A 19,050-nucleotide genomic window follows, 5' to 3' on the forward strand; every position below is an offset into this window, starting at 1 on the left:
AAAATACAAAAATATGTGATTAGGATTAGGAGAGGGATAGGGGTGTCTTCCACATACACACAATTACACTCACATTCAGTATGAGTAACACCCTTATATCTTAAAATAATAAATACTCTGGAGATGGCGCTTACTTGAACAATGGACCACTTCTTGTCTTTGATTTGGACCGGAAAGGAGAACATCAGATCCCTGGGCACGCCATAGGATCCATCGCTCAGCACTGCCATGGACACAAACTCATTAGCTGGGGTCCCCTGCCATAGATCCCTCATGTGGTCCCCGGCAGCCTTAGCAGCGGACATGGCCGAAGACATCTTACGGAGAAAGTTTGTGTAGAAACAGTATGAAATCGTGTGGTCCGTAGATTCTTCTTGACGCTCGATTTCAACCTGGAAATGGAGAAAAGGAGCATTTTTAGGGTGGGAAACCTCTTTTTCAAATATAGGCTTAGTCTAGCATTTATTTACCTATCTGACACTCCAGCTCCTGTCTATATTCCAAATATATTTTGTTGCTACATATCAGTACGAGTACGTACTATGTACGTGTGTACCAGCTTTGTTATCAAAATGGGACATTGTAGTTTTAGCCAATAGTTCAAACCTACTTCCTTTGGCTTGAAGGTAAACCACCTAGCTCGGTTATTTCAGTCCCCAACACCCGCTCAATAGAGTAGGGATGAGTCCAATTTCTCAAATTAGTGAGGGTAAAGTTCCGTACTTCGACTGGGATTCGAACCCGTACCCTCATATTTAGTACCTAGACAGCAAGTCCTAAACTAGAGAGGTAGTTGAATTCTCTCACTTTTTCAATTTCAGGACCCCATCTTGGCAGTTCACTTTTACAATGATACTCGATTTTTGTGGAGGGAATTTTCGACGTTTTCTGCTTCTATTTTGCGTCGTTCTAACATTCCCTGACGTCATGAAATCGACAAGTTCCTTGTCTTTCATTTCTCTAATACCTAGAAGAAAATGTTCCAAGAACGTTCGGATATTGATTTAGATAGGTACGTGGTTTATTCGTGTACCTACCGATCCATATGAAAGTACCTATCCTGTACTAGGCAGCTAGTTCTGTTGGAACACAAGCTCGGCTAATGGGTATACCAACTCACATATGAGTAGCACAACTCTAACCAAGGGTCTTCATCCCTTGATCTTATACGTAGACTAGAGAAAACCCTTTCACCATTATCTTACAAAAATGTTCAAGTAGGTACTTACATTTTCCAAATTGATTCTGATAGTTAGATGATCTCATTGGATGTGGCTTTAAAAAACCTCTTGGGCTCCTACACAATCTACACTCCACTTCGTCATTAAGAGTATCCATGGTCGCATTTCGTACAAGCTCATTTTGTTCAACTTGTCTTTTCTGCAATGGGGTGGTTTTATCTAACCCATGCTTAGCGAGTACCGTGTCACAGAATTTGTAGAAATGATCGAGAAGTTTATTGTACAACTCGAAGGAATGGTTTGGTGTGTTGTAGCTGCTTCGGCACTGTTCAATAATATCCTGGTAACGGCTTGCTGTACTCACGGGCAGGTTTTGTTTCGCATACATTGGACTGGAGTTTTGATATTGACTCACGTAAATTTGCTGTTTCTCGCACGGGTTTTGGTAAGTTCTAGGTAAAGTGTTGGGCGGAAGTTTTGGAATGTTGGTGGGCTTGTTGCATGGGTTTCTAGGTTTGTCAGGTACGTTTGAACTCTGGACAATCGGTGTTTCACCATTCTTCATTTTTGGTGCATTTACCGCTTTGGAATGAGGAGTAGTCCTTCTGGTAACAGGATGATTATTTCTAGTGTATTGAGTTCTTTTACTTTGCTGATTTACATGAATGGTAGTGACTTGATTATGAATATTCCTAGGACCAGTAGTAGGTCTTTTACCATGCTGTATTCCAGTTCTGTTGGTGCCGTGGCATTGAGTGAATTCATCAGGTAAATGACAAGCAGCTGCGTTACTATAGGGGGTAACAGGTCTGTTAGGAAGGCGATTACATGTTGTATTTTTTGGATCATTGGTGGGGTTTTGATTACGCTGACTAACTGGACTTTTGGCATGAGTTTTAGCTGCTCGGGGAACAGGTAGCCTGCCACATGCATTAGGAGGTCTATTTGCAGTATGACGTAATGGATGAGGCATTGTTTTTCTACACTGAACACCAGATTTGTTGGTAAGACGGGATTTAGCGAGAATGGTTCCTTGGTGATAAGCAAGTCTGTTGGTGTGCTGAGTAACATGTTGGTTCTGAGGGATTCCATTCATGTTGTGAAAGGGGCAATTAGCTTCCGGATTCAAGTGAAATTGTACACGATTTTCATTGGTTTTCCAAGTGTTTCCAGGGAGAAATTCTTGTTGCCCTAATTGTTCTGTCTGCATGCTGTTCATATTGTCTCCATCTGCTTTGAATGCTTGGTCACTTGCATCTGCTTCAGGTTTGATGTCACCAGCTAGTCTGGATAGCACAGGGAGTTCTCTAATGTTGAGTATTCTTCTCAGAGGGTTCGGTAGAATCGTCTTGTACGTTTCGTTGCAGAAATATGGATTGAGTCCCAACATGGAGCCTAATTTAAGGTCATCCGTTATTTAAGCTTATTTAATAGTGTTTCTTTTGGAAATATTGTTCGAACGTCCGAAATGAAGATTATATGATTTTGTTAAGAACCTAAGCAGACGAAGCACAAATTAATCGAATAACGAATTGTTCACAGAAAGATCAACGAATTTTCACAAAATACAGAGAATTTTTCACCTTTACAGCATCTCAGTTTTCAAGCTTGAAATTTAAAACATGACAGAAAAGGCACAAATTAATCGAATAACGAATTGTTCACAGAACGATCAACGAATTTTCACAAAATACAGAGAATTTTTCACCTTTACAGCATCTCAGTTTTCAAGCTTGAAATTTAAAACATGACAGAAAAATTCAAACCAGATTACCAGGCAATGTGAAAGCTTTCGATTTCAATAGTCTCGACTCCAACTTAAGAACACAATCACTATACCTACCAGCAGAAGAGATGATCTCAATAAACGAGGCCTAAACACCATAATCTAGAAAGAAGTAATACGCTAACCATTAGCTTGACGTAAGTATTTAGTATGGGGCTATCACAGGGAACAATAGTACATCCTTAATAACCACGCTAAAATACTAACACCAAGCTCATGTCATGTTCCAACCAACATTAACAAATGTAGATCCGATCAAAGTGTTAAATCTAAATAGGAATTATCTGATTTCCGCAAAAGGGGAGATGATTGAAATCTCAGGGAACACCTAGGAGGTTTTAATCCAGGTATCTTTCAAAGGTCCAAAATTAAAGATCTCCTGAAGCTGCATCAAAAAAACAGTAACAAATTAAAACGAAAATCAAATGATTATAAATATCTTTTTAGTTTTCTTTTTGTTTGGGACAAAATAAGGCAAGATAAAAACTATGCTTTTTAACAAACAGTACCTACAATAAATAAATATATGATAGAGAAAAAGAATACTGGAGTCAGTAAAATGTATTAACAGATTCGTATTGCTTTTAACAACAAATGCAATAATTCTATGGAAAGAGCAATTTGATCGCCACATAAACAACGGTACTTCATCAGTCTGCATTGCATCTAATCTAAGAGACCATCTAATACTACTAGACATAGCAACATCTTTGAGGAAACATGAAATTGGGACACAACACAAATTGGGAGAGATAACAACAAATGCAATAATTCTATGGAAAGAGAAATTTGATCGCCATATAAACAACGGTACTTCATCAGTCTGCATTGTATCTAATCTAAGAGACTATCTAATACTACTAGACATAGCAACATCTTTGGGGAAACATGAAATTGGGATACAACACAAATTGGGAGAGTACAAACCAAAAAACTCTACTGGAAACTGGGATGACAAAACAGAAAGGGGTAGAACAGGACGTGGAAATAAAACAATCACATTCACAACTGGGTGGGATAGAGAACAGCATTCCATTCAACATCGCTATATTAAACCACACAGTATTGGGAACTGTGGCATCTACATAGAGTTGGAAACAGGGTTGATACTGGAATAAAACCATGGGGACTTTGGATATAACAAAACTGGGTGGACAAGACACACGGGTGGAAACTGGGATTGGAAACTTATCAGAAACGGTAATATTGGATATCGGGATGGAGAATGGACCAACAAACGTAATAATATTCAACAAATATTTCACCATATACACAGTTTGGAATGTTTAGTTTACAATACAACCCTAAAATATGAATGAAGATCAATAAAACAGTAACAAAGATCACATAATAGCTCCTGAACTAAATAATATCCAGAGCAGTATAAGAATTAAATAACAGACTAATAATAGCTATTTCTATTGGTATTGATGAAGATATACTTTTTTCTTTAAATAGCCAATTATAGCTAACAATTTGACTAATTCGTAGCTTAATACCTAAAATCGTCACCCAGAGGAATGTTAAAACTAAAAGTACAAGAATCCCACAACAGTTTACAATACAACCCCAAAATATGAATGAAGATCAATAAAACAGTAACAAAGATCACATAATAGCTCCTGAATTAAATAATATCCAGAGCAGTATAAGAATTACATAACAGACTAATAATAGCTATTTCTATTGGTATTGATGAAGATATACTTTTTTCTTTAAATAACCATTAATAGCTAACAATTTGACTAATTCGTAGCTTAATACCTAAAATCGTCACCCAGAGGAATGTTAAAACTAAAAGTACAAGAATCCCACAACCAAACATTATTAAATTTAACCATACCTACATTTTATGCGATAATGCTTACAACGACTTAGAGCTAAACAAATTGATTTCAAAGGTAAATCTTCAAGAAGAGTTTTCAATATAGCCCAACCATAGAAGACATAGCGAATTTTCGTCAGTTTCTGTTATTCATTAGGTTTTTTTCTTCTGATTCTAATCTAAATCTAAAGTCACTAATCTCTAATCTAATGTCAAAGAAAAATCTAAATTCACTAATTCATTAGAATTATGTAGATGGTAGCTTTTAGATATTACAATAGAGGGAACTGTAACAAGGGAGGTCTTCGTCCCGAAATCGAAGAGAGGAGGACAGGATAGGAGATAGCCAGTCAATCTAAGAAAGAAATTTATCTGATTCGGTTAAAGTTCGCCCCAAGCGGGAATTGAACCCGTGACCCAGGCAGGCGTTCTACCGCTTTCAAGGCAAGCATCCTATCCTCCAATTTAACTATTGGCAAGCCCACTTTGTCATTATAATATTAGACTGTTTTTATCCTAGAAAAGAAATTTCATTTTCGGAAACCCATAATAGAACCCCCAAAACACTGTCCCTAGGGTGTGATGGTTTTTCTGGAATCTATGGTGCTTTAAGTACCCATTCTAATTGCCAATGTATCCGATAAAATTAATCTTTTCTGAAACAATACTACCCACGACCTGGGAGCCTGGCAACTTCGTCACAATCAGTCTGCGCAGAGTACACAACAGGTGAAAAACAAAAGTAACCTTTAGCTGTGTACATAGTAGAGCTAAACAAATTGATTTCAAAGGTAAAATCTTCAAGAAGAGTTTTCAATATAGCCCAACCATAGAAGACATAGCAAAATAAATTTTCAAGTCTTTTCTTTCAATGTAAAGATTCAACTTTTCCCATTGATACTGTAGAGAGATATGGGGATGTTCAGAATAGATCTAATAATATAGTCGCAATATTTTCAATGTATAGCCGATTTCGTTCTTTAAAGGTTCAACTTTTTCGGCAAACTTCTGCAATTTGTATGCAAAGGCCAACTTTCAAATCTCAGTTTTTGTTTCAATTTCATCTAAATGTCATCTTCTCTTTCAAATATAAATTTAGTCCCTTGTACCTATGTTGTATGTTTATAAGCACTTCCGGGGACGAAACATTTAATGTTTGTACCCAAAAGTGCCCAACACAAAAGACGTGCAATTTGTATGCAAAGGCCAACTTTCAAATCTCAGTTTTTGTTTCAATTTCATCATAATGTGATCTACTTCTTCAAATATAAATTTGGTCCCTTGTACCTATGTTGTATGTTTATAAGCACTTCCGGGGACAAAACATTTAATGTTTGTCCCCAAAAGTGCCCAACACAAAAGACCATGTATTACTACAAAATTATCTACTAACACAATGACTATTCTTTCTCGACCAAGCTAAATGCTGAATAATAATGAATAGTGATATAATGTAGTTACTATCTGGTATTATTCATAGTTTGAATTTTCGAACTTTATGAAGGACATGTTTGCAATCCCACAAAGACTTCAAAGCCTTTACCCCAGCAATCTAACGAAATATAATACCTTGCTAGCCCACAAAAGACCATGTATTACTACAAAATTATCTACTAACACAATGACTATTCTTTCTCAACCAAGCTAAATGCTGAATAATAATGAATAGTGATATAATGTAGTTACTATCTGGTATTATTCATAGTTTGAATTTTTGAACTATATGAAGAAGGACATGTTTGCAATCCCACAAAGACTTCAAAGCCTTTACCCCAGCAATCTAACGAAATATAATACCTTGCTAGCCTGCTGGAATTTATGAAGGACATGTTTGCAATCCCACAAAGACTTCAAAGCCTTTACCCCAGCAATCTAACGAAATATAATACCTTGCTAGCCTGCTGGAATAAGACTTTGAAGCCTTACCCCAGCAAATCTAACGAAATGTATATTTTTTCTACGTTGAATGGACAGATGATGAAGTTGACGCTGATCAGAGAAGACACGAAGGTTGATATTATAGCTTGCTTTTCTTCACTGCTCCTACAGGTTCGTATGTGGTTGGGCTGGGAACACGTCAGTCTGAGCACACCGAGAGCGCCTCTTGTTTCTCTTCCAGCAGTTCTTGAGCGGTCAGGTCCAGCTTCTTCTGGGCGAACTCGTCGATTTTCAGACCCTGCAAGTGAGAAGCAAAGAGGAGACTTTAATGTAATTTGCGAACAAATATACATAATAGAATAGAATAGAATAGAATATACCTTGTTTATCCTGCCAGAATGAGACTGAAAAGTCCCTTTACTCCCGCAGTCTAAACAAGGAGTGTTAAATCTAAATAGGAATTATCTGATTTCCGCAAAAGGGGAGATGATTGAAATCTCAGGGAACACCTAGGAGGTGTTTAATCCAGGTATCTTTCAAAGGTCCAAAATTAAAGATCTCCTGAAGCTGCATCAAAAAACAGTAACAAATTAAAACGAAAATTAAATGATTATAAATATCTTTTTAGTTTTCTTTTTGTTTGGGACAAAATAAGGCAAGATAAAAACTATGCTTTTTAACAAATAGTACCTACAATAAATAAATATATGATAGAGAAAAAGAATACTGGAGTCAGTAAAATGTATTAACAGATTCAGATTCGTATTGCTTATAACAACAAATGCAATAATTCTATGGAAAGAGCAATTTGATCGCCACATAAACAACGGTACTTCATCAGTCTGCATTGTATCTAATCTAAGAGACCATCTAATACTACTAGACATAGCAACATCTTTGAGGAAACATGAAATTGGGACACAACACAAATTGGGAGAGTACGACCAGGACCTTGACAGTTTTCTTGGCGAACTTGTCGAGTGCGTCACCCTGTAATGAAAATCAAGATGTAGTATCGCATAGGCTGCTTAAGTCATAGCGTAATATTGTTCACAAATATTATGTTAAACACAAAGTCCATTGGCAACTTTCTTTAGATTAAATCTTAATTTCAAGTCACACTTTCGTGATCTATTAGCTTTAGCTTAACTCCATACACAAAAAGTATAAAAAAGCCACCTGAGGCTTAGTTGTAGGGGCAATCAGCCCTAAAGGATGGGTTAAGCTTCTACGAATCTATGTACCTACTTGAAGATTTGAACAGTGGATGGTACCTATCTCAATATATCATTACAAAGTCCATTGGCAACTTTCTTTAGATTAAACCTTAATTTCAAGTCACACTTTCGTGATCTATTAGCTTTAGCTTAACTCCATGCACAAAAAGTAAAAAAAAAGCCCACCTGAGGCTTAGGTGTAGGGGCAAACAGCCCTAAAGGATGGGTTAAGCTTCTACGAATCTATGTACCTACTTGAAGATTTGAACAGTGGATGGTACCTATCTCAATATATCATCATATTATGTACTTCATTACTGAAAGAACCTCCATAGGAACTCGTTACTCAATGCAAGGCTAAGAATATACGGAACACAAAAACGAGTTTTGAGATGTTTGGGAAATTTTGAGAGTTCCAAATTACCTATAACAACAAATAAACACAGAATTGTACGTCAGGCCTAATTGTTCAGAAATCTTCCGCATATTATGTACTTCATTACTGAAACAACCTCCATAGGAACTCGTTACTCAATGCAAGGCTAAGAATATACGGAACACAAAAACGAGTTTTGAGAAGTTTGGGAAATTTTGAGAGTTCCAAATTACCTATAACAACAAATAAACACAGAATTGTACGTCAGGCCTAATTGTTCAGAAATCTTCCGAAGCATCTGCTAATCTTACTTGGACTTTGAAAATCTTGATGTTGGCCGACAGCAGGTCTTTTCTTTCCATGCCTTCTTTTCTGGGCATGGCTCCCACCATAAAGGCAGCTTCCACATCTTTGAACGCTACTTCCGCCTTGTCCGTGGGCACAACCTCTGAAAAGGGAAGAACCAATTTTCGTCAGTTTCTGTTATTCATTAGGTTCTTTTTTTTTCTTCTGATTCTAATCTAAATCTAAAGTCACTAATCTCTAATCTAATCTCAAAGAAAAATCTAAATTCACTAATTCATTAGAATTAGGTACTTAGATGGTAGCTTTTAGATATTACAATGGAGGGAGCTGTAACAAGGGAGGTCTTCGTCCCGGAATCGAAGAGAGGAGGACAGGATAGGTGATAGCCAGTCGATCTAAGAAAGAAATTTATCTGATTCGGTTAAAGTTCGCCCCGAGCGGGAATTGAACCCGTGACCCAGGCAGGCGTTCTACCGCTTTCAAGGCAGGCATCCTACCCTCCAATTTAACTATTGGCAAGCCCACTTTGTCATTCTAATATTAGACTGTTTTTATCCTAGAAAAGAAATTTCATTTTCGGAAACCCATAATAGAACCCCCAAAACACTGTCCCTAGGGTGTGATGGTTTTTCTGGAATCTATGGTGCTTTAAGTACCCATTCTAATTGCCAATGTATCCGATAAAATTAATCTTTTCTGAAACAATACTACCCACGACCTGGGAGCCTGGCAACTTCGTCACAATCAGTCTGCGCAGAGTACACAACAGGTGAAAAACAAAAGTAACCTTTAGCTGTGTACATAGTACGATAACAATGCTCAGAGATAACACCGAACCACATTCAATACGGTTCTTGAAGCACACAAACCCATGGAATGTTACAATAACAAGTCCAAACTAATATCACTAATCATACTGTAATTATCACTATATACAGGTAAATAATGTATGTTCTGCTTCTTACAAGCTATTCTGAACGAGATGATTAAAAACAAATCAACAATATTATGGAAAAACTTCCAACAATATCTTTCTGACTGTCCATGAGTTCACGTAACGTGATAGTAGTGTGTCACCTGTAGAATCCGTACCTGTTCTGATCGAGTCTAGTCATGGCTGAGAAGTTCTCCTTGGGTATACTGGGTGCATATTTGGAACAAATCAGAGCGTTCGTATTGGCTGGATTTCCCACGACCAGGACCTTGACAGTTTTCTTGGCGAACTTATCGAGTGCGTCACCCTGTAATGAAAATCAAGATGTAGTATCGCATAGCCTGCTTAAGTAATAGCGTGAAATTGCTTACTTAAGTCATAGCGTAAAATTGTTCACAAATATTATGTTAAATGCAAAGTCCATTGGCAACTTTCTTTAGATTAAACCTTTCAAGTCACACTTTCGTGATCTATTATCTTTAGCTTAACTCCATACACAAAAAGTAAAAAAAAGTCCACCTGAGGCTTGGTTGTAGGGGCAAACAGCCCTAAAGGATGGGTTAAGCTTCTACGAATCTATGTACCTACTTGAAGATTTGAACAGTGGATGGTACCTATCGAGTCTTATCGGAGGGAAACAAGCGAAAGCTAAAGCAGATAAGGTGGGCGGTCCATTTGCATAGTTGAGAGACGTTTTCAAATGATCCAGAATGATGCCACTATTAACAACCCGACCCGTTCTTGAAAAGCTCTGTAGGACATTGGGAATAAACGTACAAAAATGAGCTTCTCTCTCAAGAAACAATAAAAAAAAGGAAAATGAATTTTAATTGTATTAATCATATGTAAATATGCTTGTCACAAATGTCGTTCCCCGCTTAATACCTAGGCTTTACTTGGACTCGAACCACCAACCTCCAGATTCAAAGTCCACCGTGCTAACCACTGAGGTTGGTCAATTCAAATAAGTATAAAGAGAAAGAAACACGGTCACAGTTATGTAGGTACCTCCCTTTACAAATAAATTGCTTTAGATCTTTTACACATCTCGAAGATGTGGATGTGGAGAAGGCTAGAAGGAATCAAGTGGTCAGATAGAGTCAGGAATAAAGAAGTGCTGAGAAGAGTTGATGAGAGAAGAGAAATACTGAGAACCATAGTGAACAGGAAAAGAAGTTGGCTGGGTCACATCCTGAGAAGAAATTGTCTGCAGAGAAGAATCATGGAAGGAGAGCTGAAAGGAAAGAGATCAATAGGAAGAAAGAGGTTTGGAATGCTGAGAGATGTGCTGAATGGAAGAACGTTTGAACAAATGAAGGAGGACGCCCAAGATCGAGAAAAGTGGAGAACGTCGTGTTGAAACCTGTCCTAGGACAGATCTACATCTATATAGATCTTTTACCATATTAGACTAATAAATCAGAGGAATTAGAACAGTACCTATAGTTTGTTATTATGAGAGTTGGGAGAGTGCCTAGGTAGGTACTTCATACACATACCCAGTAGTCAAATTAATTAAATTCATAATTATCTACCTACATATCTACCAATAGCTAAGACACAGTTGTATACATCAAGTAAAGTAGGTAGGGGTAGGTATTGCACATCATTGTGTAAGGATGATGAATAAAATAAACAGGTATGTCCCCAAAACACTCAAGTACTTACTTGAGATTTAAATTAGGTCTGCTAAGGTAATTTAGCTGAAAATTTCCTCTTTCCTTTTCAAAACAAAACACATGAAAACATTACCTTATAATAGGAACAATGAACCACATTCAATACGGTTCTTGAAGCACACAAACCCATGGAATGTTACAATAACAAGTCCAAACTAATATCACTAATCATACTGTAATTATCACTATATACAGGTAAATAATGTATGTTCTGCTTCTTACATTGATGAGATAAATAAGTCATGTACTGCTTGAAATAAGATGCATATATTAGGACTGATAAGGTTAGGTTGAGGTGTCATCTTCTCTTTCAAATATAAATTTGGTCCCTTGTACCTATGTTGTATGTTTATAAGCACTTCCGGGGACGAAACATTTAATGTTTGTACCCAAAAGTGCCCAACACAAAAGACAACTGAAAGACTATGAGTATTTCCTGTTGACAGTGATAGATGTGCTCATTTCATTCCTGGTTGTAGCACCATGCACAGTAGCATCCTGGCGAGGTCTCTGGGAATATCTTGAACACAAACACGAATATTTTCCTGAATGGATTTACTTCTTGGGGGCTTCGTTCTTCCACTTCATGTTTTCCTTGTTCCGTAGTGAACTCCTGGATTTCAGCAAGAATCTACTGAAGAAGTCCAAGTTCTTGTACAATGTGTTCTCCCGTGTGTATATCTATTTGTTCCTCATCTGCTGCATTGTACAGTGGCGGTGTATATGGAACTTGCTTGACACATACCTGGGACGTGATCACATGACATTGATCATGTACACGGTGCCTAGTCTGATCGTCCTCTACTCGTTTAGATTGTTCAAGAATGTCCCCACATGACATTGATCATGTACACGGTGCCTAGTCTGATCGTCCTCTACTCGTTTAGATTGTTCAAGAATGTCCCTAAGAGCATCCATGGTCGCATTTCGTACGACAAGCTCATTTTGTTCAACTTGTCTTTTCTGCAATGGGGTGGTTTTATCTAACCCGTGCTTAGCGAGTACCGTGTCACAGAATTTGTAGAAATGATCGAGAAGTTTATTGTACAACTCGAAGGAATGGTTTGGTGTGTTGTAGCTGCTTCGGCACTGTTCAATAATATCCTGGTAACGGCTTGCTGTACTCACGGGCAGGTTTTGTTTCGCATACATTGGACCTTTTTCATTCCCAAAATTTTTAAACTTAAAAACTTATTCTAATTCCAAATAATAAAATAATATGAAATTCAAATGTAATGAAATTGATTAATCGAATAATGACCGAAACAGGTATATCCACGCCTTTGGAGTGGTCGTTTTGTGTGTGGAGTTAAGCTAAAAGAAACACTAGAATACACCTAGTGTGTTAAACTTACCTTCAGTATTCCAATCAGAGGACATTTCTTATTACATTGGACTGGAGTTTTGATATTGACTCACGTAAATTTGCTGTTTCTCGCACGGGTTTTGGTAAGTTCTAGGTAAAGTGTTGGGCGGAAGTTTTGGAATGTTGGTGGGCTTGTTGCATGGGTTTCTAGGTTTGTCAGGTACGTTTGAACTCTGGACAATCGGTGTTTCACCATTCTTCATTTTTGGTGCATTTACCGCTTTGGAATGAGGAGTAGTCCTTCTGGTAACAGGATGATTATTTCTAGTGTATTGAGTTCTTTTACTTTGCTGATTTACATGAATGGTAGTGACTTGATTATGAATATTCCTAGGACCAGTAGTAGGTCTTTTACCATGCTTAGGCCATCCACACAATATCAGGTAGACCTGAGCAGGTGTCAGGTCTACCTGATAGTGAGTGGCTGGCCTTACATACCTCAACAAAAGCGTTCTTCAGGTACTCTTCATCCTTGATGGCATCATGTACACTCATGGTGGCACCATTGGGCATCACCACAGTGGCATTTCTCACATCCGGATATTGAGTCTTGGAGTGGTTGCCCCAGATGATCACATTCTTCACCTGACTCACTGGAATGCCCAGCTTGGCAGCAATGTGAGCCTGAGCTCTGCAACAGGAAGGTAAAGAAAATATTTTAGAGGTAGTTTTTTTCCCCCTTGCTAAAGAAATAGCAAAGGTTGAATGCAAAGGGCATCCACTCGTAAAAAATTTGCAGTCAAAACCAAATGTCAGTCCAAAGTAGGAAGGTAAAGAAAAGCAAAAAACACAGAAAACAAAATAATAGATTATTCTATGATGTTATATATTTATAAGCTTAAACTGTAGGTATTATTATTATGTGTATAATCTGTTATTGTAACATGTTGTAAACTGTGAATTTGTTAAAATTGCAAAATAAATAAATAAAAAATATTTTAGAGGTAGTTTTTTCCCCCCCTTGCTAAAGAAATAGCAAAGGTTGAATGCAAAGGGCATCCACTCGTAAAAAATTTGCAGTCAAAACCAAATGTCAGTCCAAAGCAATCACCCTAGCTAGGGCTGATTGAGAGGCTAACGAAAGACGCCAATCCCGCCTGATCACGGGAGTAGGCAAAGAAGAAGAAGTTTTTATTCAAAACTTTCGTGTTCAAATGGAATTGGAACACAACATATGTAAAATGTAAATGTAAATGCAGTTCTTTGTGTTATTATATCACAACTTTGGTGCTCACTGCAGCATTGTAGGATTTTTCCCAATATCTCAATAATCCCAAGCAATCCCGCCTGATCACGGGAGAAGGCAAAGAAGAAGTTTTTATTCAAAACTTTCGTGGTCAAATGGAATTGGAACACAACATATGTCTTTGGGCATATTTCATTTGTCAAGGGTAAATAAAATAGAATAAATCTACCTTGAGAATACCTCTTGCCGTTGTGACACCTCCTAGTGATGCTGTCAAGTAAGCACAAGTGACGTAATAGTAGTGTGGCTATTCTGAACGAGATGATTAAAAACAAATCAACAATATTATGGAAAAACTTCAAACAATATCTTTCTGACTGTCCATGAGTTCACGTGACGTGATAGTAGTGTGTCACCTGTAGAATCCGTACCTGTTCTGATCGAGTCTAGTCATGGCTGAGAAGTTCTTTCAAATGGAATTGGAACACAACATATGCCTTTGGGCATATTTCATTTGTCAAGGGTAAATAAAATAGAATAAATCTACCTTGAGAATACCTCTTGCCGTTGTGATACCTCCTAGTGATGCTGTCAAGTCAGCACAAGTGACGTAATAGTAGTGTGGCTATTCTGAACGAGATGATTGAACACAAATCAACATTATTATGGAAAAACTTCAAAAAATATCTTTCTGACTCTCCATGAGTTCACGTGACGTGATAGTAGTGTGTCACCTGTAGAATCCGTACCTGTTCTGATCGAGTCTAGTCATGGCTGAGAAGTTCTCTATTTTTATCTGCCATACACCGGAATGATGGTCTCTAGCTCTTGCCATGTTTAATTGGCTCGTCCTGAACCGCAGTCAACCAACGTCAGGACTTCTGATCGGTCTTTAAATTCAGAGAGAACCCTTGGAAGAACTGACAGCTAGCTAGGCTGGTTAGGGTTAGCTGTTCTCCCTGTTAATAGTCCCACAGCCAGACGCTAGTCTGCTCACCAATATGCCAGGTGAGAATAATTGCAACATTAAGGTAGGTCATTCACACCTGACGATTACTTATTTGGATCTAATATGCACCTATGAATCTACATGAAATGAACTGTCAAAATTTATCTGCCATACACCGGAATGATGGCTTCTGGCTCTAGCCATGTTTAATTGGCTCGTCCTGAACCGCAGTCAACCAACGTGAGGACTTCTGATTGGTCTTTAAAATCAGAGAGAACCCTTGGAAGAATTGACAGCTAGCTAGGCTGGTTAGGGTTAGGGTTAGCTGTTCTCCTCCCTGTTAATAGTCCCACAGCCAGACGCTAGTCTGCTCGCCAATATGCCAGGTGAGAATAATTTTATTACATTAAGGTAGGTCATTCACACCTGACGATTACTTATTTGGATCTAATATGCACCTATGAATCTACATGAAATGAACTGTCAAAATTACAGGTATGCCAGAAACTGAAACCCAACAAACTGCTTGGAAACACCGAGAAAAACTATTTGCTTCAATCCGTATGTAAATGAAATCATAGTTGATTTCAATGATTTCATTATACATACCTCGCGTACTGTCAATGATTAGAATGCATATAAGTATGAAAGTATGTAGATAAGTACATTGTACGTAAGTATAAAGTACAAATGTACATAAGTGCGTACATTCTTGCGCGTTATGGCAGCGCTCCAGCAGAATTGGGTGCTTGCACTTTGTACTCGTCACAAATAATTTAAACCTCCGCCAGCAATAGCACAGTAAATTTCAACAGATTTGCGGCATCTCTGTCGCTGATTTTCATACTGTACGCACGTTAATATTTGAGTACCAACAAGTCACGTAAACTAGGCAATCCAAAAGAAAACCAATGATTCTAAAGAACAAACCTACAAAATATGGGCGACCAATATTTTATTCCTCATCAAATACCTACCTACCTTTGGTATCATAATAGGTAGGTAGTTGGATCCTATATCTACCAAAAGGAGACAAAAATAGCTGTTTAGTCTTGTGCAAACAAAAATAATGATCTTATCAGTATATTCCATTTGTAATAGGCCACAAATACCTACTTCAACTTGCCAATCAATCCAATCGTATTGATATCAAAGTTCAATATTTTTTCGAATTCTCTCTCCACAATATTATTTATTTTTTTTTTTTTTTTTTATCATCAAAGAAGGCATTCGTAACAAAAACAACAGTCTGAGTTCGATAATCAATTCTATTGCAAACAGTTTTAATTCTTTGCGAAGGAAATCAATCGAGATTTTAAAATAAGTTCGGGAAATAAAAGTGCCAGGTTTTTGCGCCCCTGGTGATTTAAATTCAACCCACTTTATCTATTGCACGTAACTATAGTTTTAAATCTATCGGTTTTTAGTGTTTTTACCAAAACTTGTGAATTTCTGTTCGTTTAAAAATAAACCTTTTCAACCATAAAACCCGGAAAACCCATTAATAGTGTTATATAGTCCGAGACAATTGAAACCCAGCTATGAAAATAATTGAAGTAAGTAGCATTGTTTGAATTTTGAATTCGGTTGTCTCTTTACTGATTGCTAGCTTAGATTAGCTAGTTTTAATTACTCAGTACCTACATTTTGTACCACCATGATTAGTTTTATTGTTTTACAAGTGATTAGTAATACAGTTTCATTGATTTGAGTCAGGTGTTCACAGTTCATTTGATTCAAAAGCGATCAAAAGATGAGATTACTGGTGAATTTAAGTAAGTACCTAAACTAACCATAAATCGCGAAGTACCTACCTATAAAGTGTGCCACTTGGGGAGGCTTGTATTACAGAATGAACAAAGATCGTAGTTAACTAACCATAAATCGCGAAGTACCTACCTATAAAGTGTGCCACTGGGGGAGGCTTGTATTACAGAATGAACAAAGATCGTAGTTATTTCAGAGGAAGTTATTGTTTCTCGTCAAACAGGAGTATTTTTTTCTCGCTGGCCTGTGCCACGAGGTCACATGCATATATAAGAACACTCTTTGAGAAAATACCTACAGCTACCGAAATACACATTATACAGTTATACTGAGTAATACATAAGCAGTTTGTCAAGTTCATAAAGGACCTAGGGTTTTTGCGTTTAAGTTGGGTAAATCCGAAACCGCAGAGAGAAGCAGGACATGATATTAGAAAGCTGGACTTTCCGAGAACGAACGTTATCTGTTCTATAAAGTTTGCCCCGGGCGGGAATAGAACCCGAAACCTAAAACAAAAACAAAATTTCATATCTCTTTGTGAGTCTCACTGATAAAACAATACATAGGTAATCAGGACTAAGGTTATCAAAAGTTCAAGTTAATTTCATACCTATCTAGCGTTTTGGAAGCAAGTACCAGGCTTCTAGATATACATCATTAAATATGGGTGTGGATGCAGCTCGACACGTCCCGTACCTAGCACTGATAAAACAATACATAATCGGGACTAAGGTTATCAAAAGTTCAAGTTAATTTCATACCTACCTAGCATTTTGAATGTTCAATCCAAGCAAGTACCAGGCTTCTAGATATACATACCTACATAATATTTACGTATGTATGTGTTCTATTTGTTTTGATAATTCCTCCTGAAATAGGTAGATAATGAACTCCAGGGAAGACTTAACTTCAATGAGGTTCACTTTATCTCAGTGGTTTCCAACCTTTTTTTCGCCCGCATACGCCTTGGGTACCCGGATTTAATCTCACGTACCCCCGCCACCATCATAATAAGTACCGGTTACACATACCTAGGTTGATGTGTATTGTGTACCATTACTACTAAGTTCTAAACACTCTCAGTACCTTTTGAAAAAAATCAGTACTTCAGTATCTCGAGGTCAAAGTTCAGTACTTTTCTGGACTGTACTGCTTTGATAACCCTTCAAAATTCAAAATTTGCCTTAGTCCGCCATTACACAATTTTTTCTCGCGTACCCGCGGAAGGTCTCTCACGTACCCCCAAGGATACGCGTACCCCCGGTTGGGAATCGCTGCTTTATCTAGACATGTATCACTATATCAGTAGGTACCTAAATTCTGTGTATGATCAAAATATCAAACATCTACTTCTCTTCCTTGCACACTTCCCAAACTTTTGGAGTAGCTCAGCACACAGGAATTTCGTCAGAAAAGACCCCCATTTCAATGTAATGTAGAGTATCTCAAGAGGATGAACCCAAAAAATACCCACACATAGTATTGCGGTGCTCCTCTGCTTACTAGACAAGTGCCTTAGTGCGCGTTCGCAACAAAGGCCATAGACCCTACCCAAGCCCCTTAAGACCATATACCTACCCCCACCGAGACCATCGATCCTCATACCAATGTTTCCATAATGGAACCTGGAACCTCCTGCTTTTTTAGGCACATTAGAAAATTTTCAGGTTACGCTACCGAGACAGACTTTTTGAACGTTTTCCTCTGAGGTGATTTAAGAACTTTATTTGAAATAACTTCTTTTCATAGACCTTTGCCTAATTTCTTTCAATATTTTCCTCTGTGATAGCCCCTAAGAATAGTAGATAGGTACCTAACAACCGCAAAACGTCTAATTTGTGCACATTTTCCTCTGTTTTAGGATTATTTGAAAGGCCCTACTGATGTTACCGCAAGCTCTATGTTACACGCTGTTGATCAATATTCTCTTCAACATCTGAACTGACTGCCCCCTTTCCGACTCTAGTTTTCATCTTGCTCATAAGCATGAAGCGAACTCGGTGACAACGGCCTGTCGAGAATTCAGCAAAAGTTTCTTTCTGCTGAAAGCAAAACCTTTGAGGAGGCTTCGATTGGAGAAACCAGGACCCAGACAGTGGCCGCTCGAATTAGTTCAGAAAACGAAGAGAATTATTTTGAAAATACTCAAGAAAAACACCCCTGTTGATTTTGTAATCATTGATTGACACGGGATTATTGACTGATTTGAAAAGGAATTTGATCGATCATCTTTACCTACCTCATTTTGAACAGGGGAGTTAAGGAGATGACAAACAAAGTGTAATAATCTATACAATAACTTCCAGTCCAATAAAATCATTTAGGATAAATATAAATCGTCACTTATTTGTGAATTCAAGAACTGCACTATATTCCCTTTGTGAATTCAAGAACTGCACTATATGCCCGGATATTAGTTTTCACCTCGCTAACTACAGACTGTTTACTAATTTGCGATCTTACGGAGTAATTAGATAATTTCATCATTGAAAGATAACCATAGATATTTTTCTAGTGTCATTGAATAAGTAGGGTTCAGATAACAATTTCATCGTTCAAGAGCAACACGTGTGATAACTAAATACTCGGAATAAAAATTC

At 37.6% G+C, this 19,050-nt stretch overlaps 3 protein-coding genes, 2 long non-coding RNA genes and 1 pseudogene across 6 annotated transcripts; all 6 read right to left on the reverse strand.

The window, feature by feature from the left end:
* Positions 1-271: 271 nt before the first annotated feature.
* LOC103509315 lies at positions 272-2,795 on the reverse strand. The gene is made up of 3 exons (XM_008473925.2): positions 1,230-2,795; positions 808-967; positions 272-392 (listed from the first exon to the last, which is right to left on the reverse strand). Exons 1-3 carry the CDS (start codon positions 2,569-2,571, stop codon positions 272-274), a joined length of 1,623 nt encoding a protein of 540 aa, XP_008472147.1. The 5' UTR covers positions 2,572-2,795.
* Positions 2,796-5,596: 2,801 nt separating this feature from the next.
* Positions 5,597-6,997, reverse strand: LOC108252410. Of its 2 annotated transcripts, none has more exons than XR_001809507.2 (3): positions 6,682-6,997; positions 5,979-6,361; positions 5,597-5,800 (listed from the first exon to the last, which is right to left on the reverse strand). It is a non-coding gene; the product is annotated as an uncharacterized LOC108252410 (long non-coding RNA). The 2 variants fall into 2 exon arrangements; XR_003391551.1 differs by lacking the exon at positions 6,682-6,997 and adding an exon at positions 6,590-6,608.
* A 275-nt stretch (positions 6,998-7,272) lies between these two features.
* Positions 7,273-8,743, reverse strand: LOC108252409 (malate dehydrogenase, cytoplasmic-like). Its single transcript, XM_026823700.1, has 2 exons — positions 8,575-8,743; positions 7,273-7,660 (listed from the first exon to the last, which is right to left on the reverse strand). The coding sequence occupies exons 1-2, from the start codon at positions 8,653-8,655 to the stop codon at positions 7,550-7,552; spliced, it is 192 nt and encodes a 63-aa protein (XP_026679501.1). The 5' UTR covers positions 8,656-8,743; the 3' UTR covers positions 7,273-7,549.
* Positions 8,744-9,627: 884 nt separating this feature from the next.
* LOC113467487 lies at positions 9,628-12,895 on the reverse strand. Its single transcript, XM_026823695.1, has 4 exons — positions 12,580-12,895; positions 12,042-12,339; positions 11,627-11,702; positions 9,628-9,822 (listed from the first exon to the last, which is right to left on the reverse strand). The coding sequence occupies exons 1-4, from the start codon at positions 12,749-12,751 to the stop codon at positions 9,643-9,645; spliced, it is 726 nt and encodes a 241-aa protein (XP_026679496.1). The 5' UTR covers positions 12,752-12,895; the 3' UTR covers positions 9,628-9,642.
* A 13-nt stretch (positions 12,896-12,908) lies between these two features.
* Positions 12,909-14,217, reverse strand: LOC103509317 (annotated as a pseudogene).
* Positions 14,218-16,455: 2,238 nt separating this feature from the next.
* LOC113467490 lies at positions 16,456-18,826 on the reverse strand. Its single transcript, XR_003391553.1, has 3 exons — positions 18,690-18,826; positions 16,583-16,956; positions 16,456-16,497 (listed from the first exon to the last, which is right to left on the reverse strand). It is a non-coding gene; the product is annotated as an uncharacterized LOC113467490 (long non-coding RNA).
* Between the last annotated feature and the right edge of the window lie 224 nt (positions 18,827-19,050).

The sequence above is a fragment of the Diaphorina citri genome, unplaced genomic scaffold, assembly GCF_000475195.1.
Source record: "Diaphorina citri unplaced genomic scaffold, Diaci psyllid genome assembly version 1.1 scaffold487, whole genome shotgun sequence".
NCBI classification, from domain to species: Eukaryota; Metazoa; Arthropoda; class Insecta; order Hemiptera; family Psyllidae; genus Diaphorina; species Diaphorina citri.

Bases quoted from the DNA above. Each gene is read 5' to 3' on its own strand.
- LOC108252409 (XM_026823700.1), bottom strand. From the start codon at position 8,655: ATGGTGGGAGCCATGCCCAGAAAAGAAGGCATGGAAAGAAAAGACCTG. The intron at 7,661-8,574 runs GTAAGATTAGCA...TTTTCATTACAG, and splicing joins TCAAGATTTTCAAAGTCCAA to GGTGACGCACTCGACAAGTT.
- LOC113467487 (XM_026823695.1), bottom strand. From the start codon at position 12,751: ATGAAGAATGGTGAAACACCGATTGTCCAGAGTTCAAACGTACCTGAC. The intron at 11,703-12,041 runs GCACCGTGTACA...TTTGTGTTCAAG, and splicing joins GTAGAGGACGATCAGACTAG to ATATTCCCAGAGACCTCGCC. The intron at 9,823-11,626 runs GTCAACAGGAAA...ACTACATCTTGA, and splicing joins AAATGAGCACATCTATCACT to TTTTCATTACAGGGTGACGC.
- LOC103509315 (XM_008473925.2), bottom strand. From the start codon at position 2,571: ATGTTGGGACTCAATCCATATTTCTGCAACGAAACGTACAAGACGATT. The intron at 968-1,229 runs GTAAGTACCTAC...ATTTTCTTCTAG, and splicing joins TCAGAATCAATTTGGAAAAT to GTATTAGAGAAATGAAAGAC. The intron at 393-807 runs GTGAGAGAATTC...CTCCATTTCCAG, and splicing joins GGGGTCCTGAAATTGAAAAA to GTTGAAATCGAGCGTCAAGA.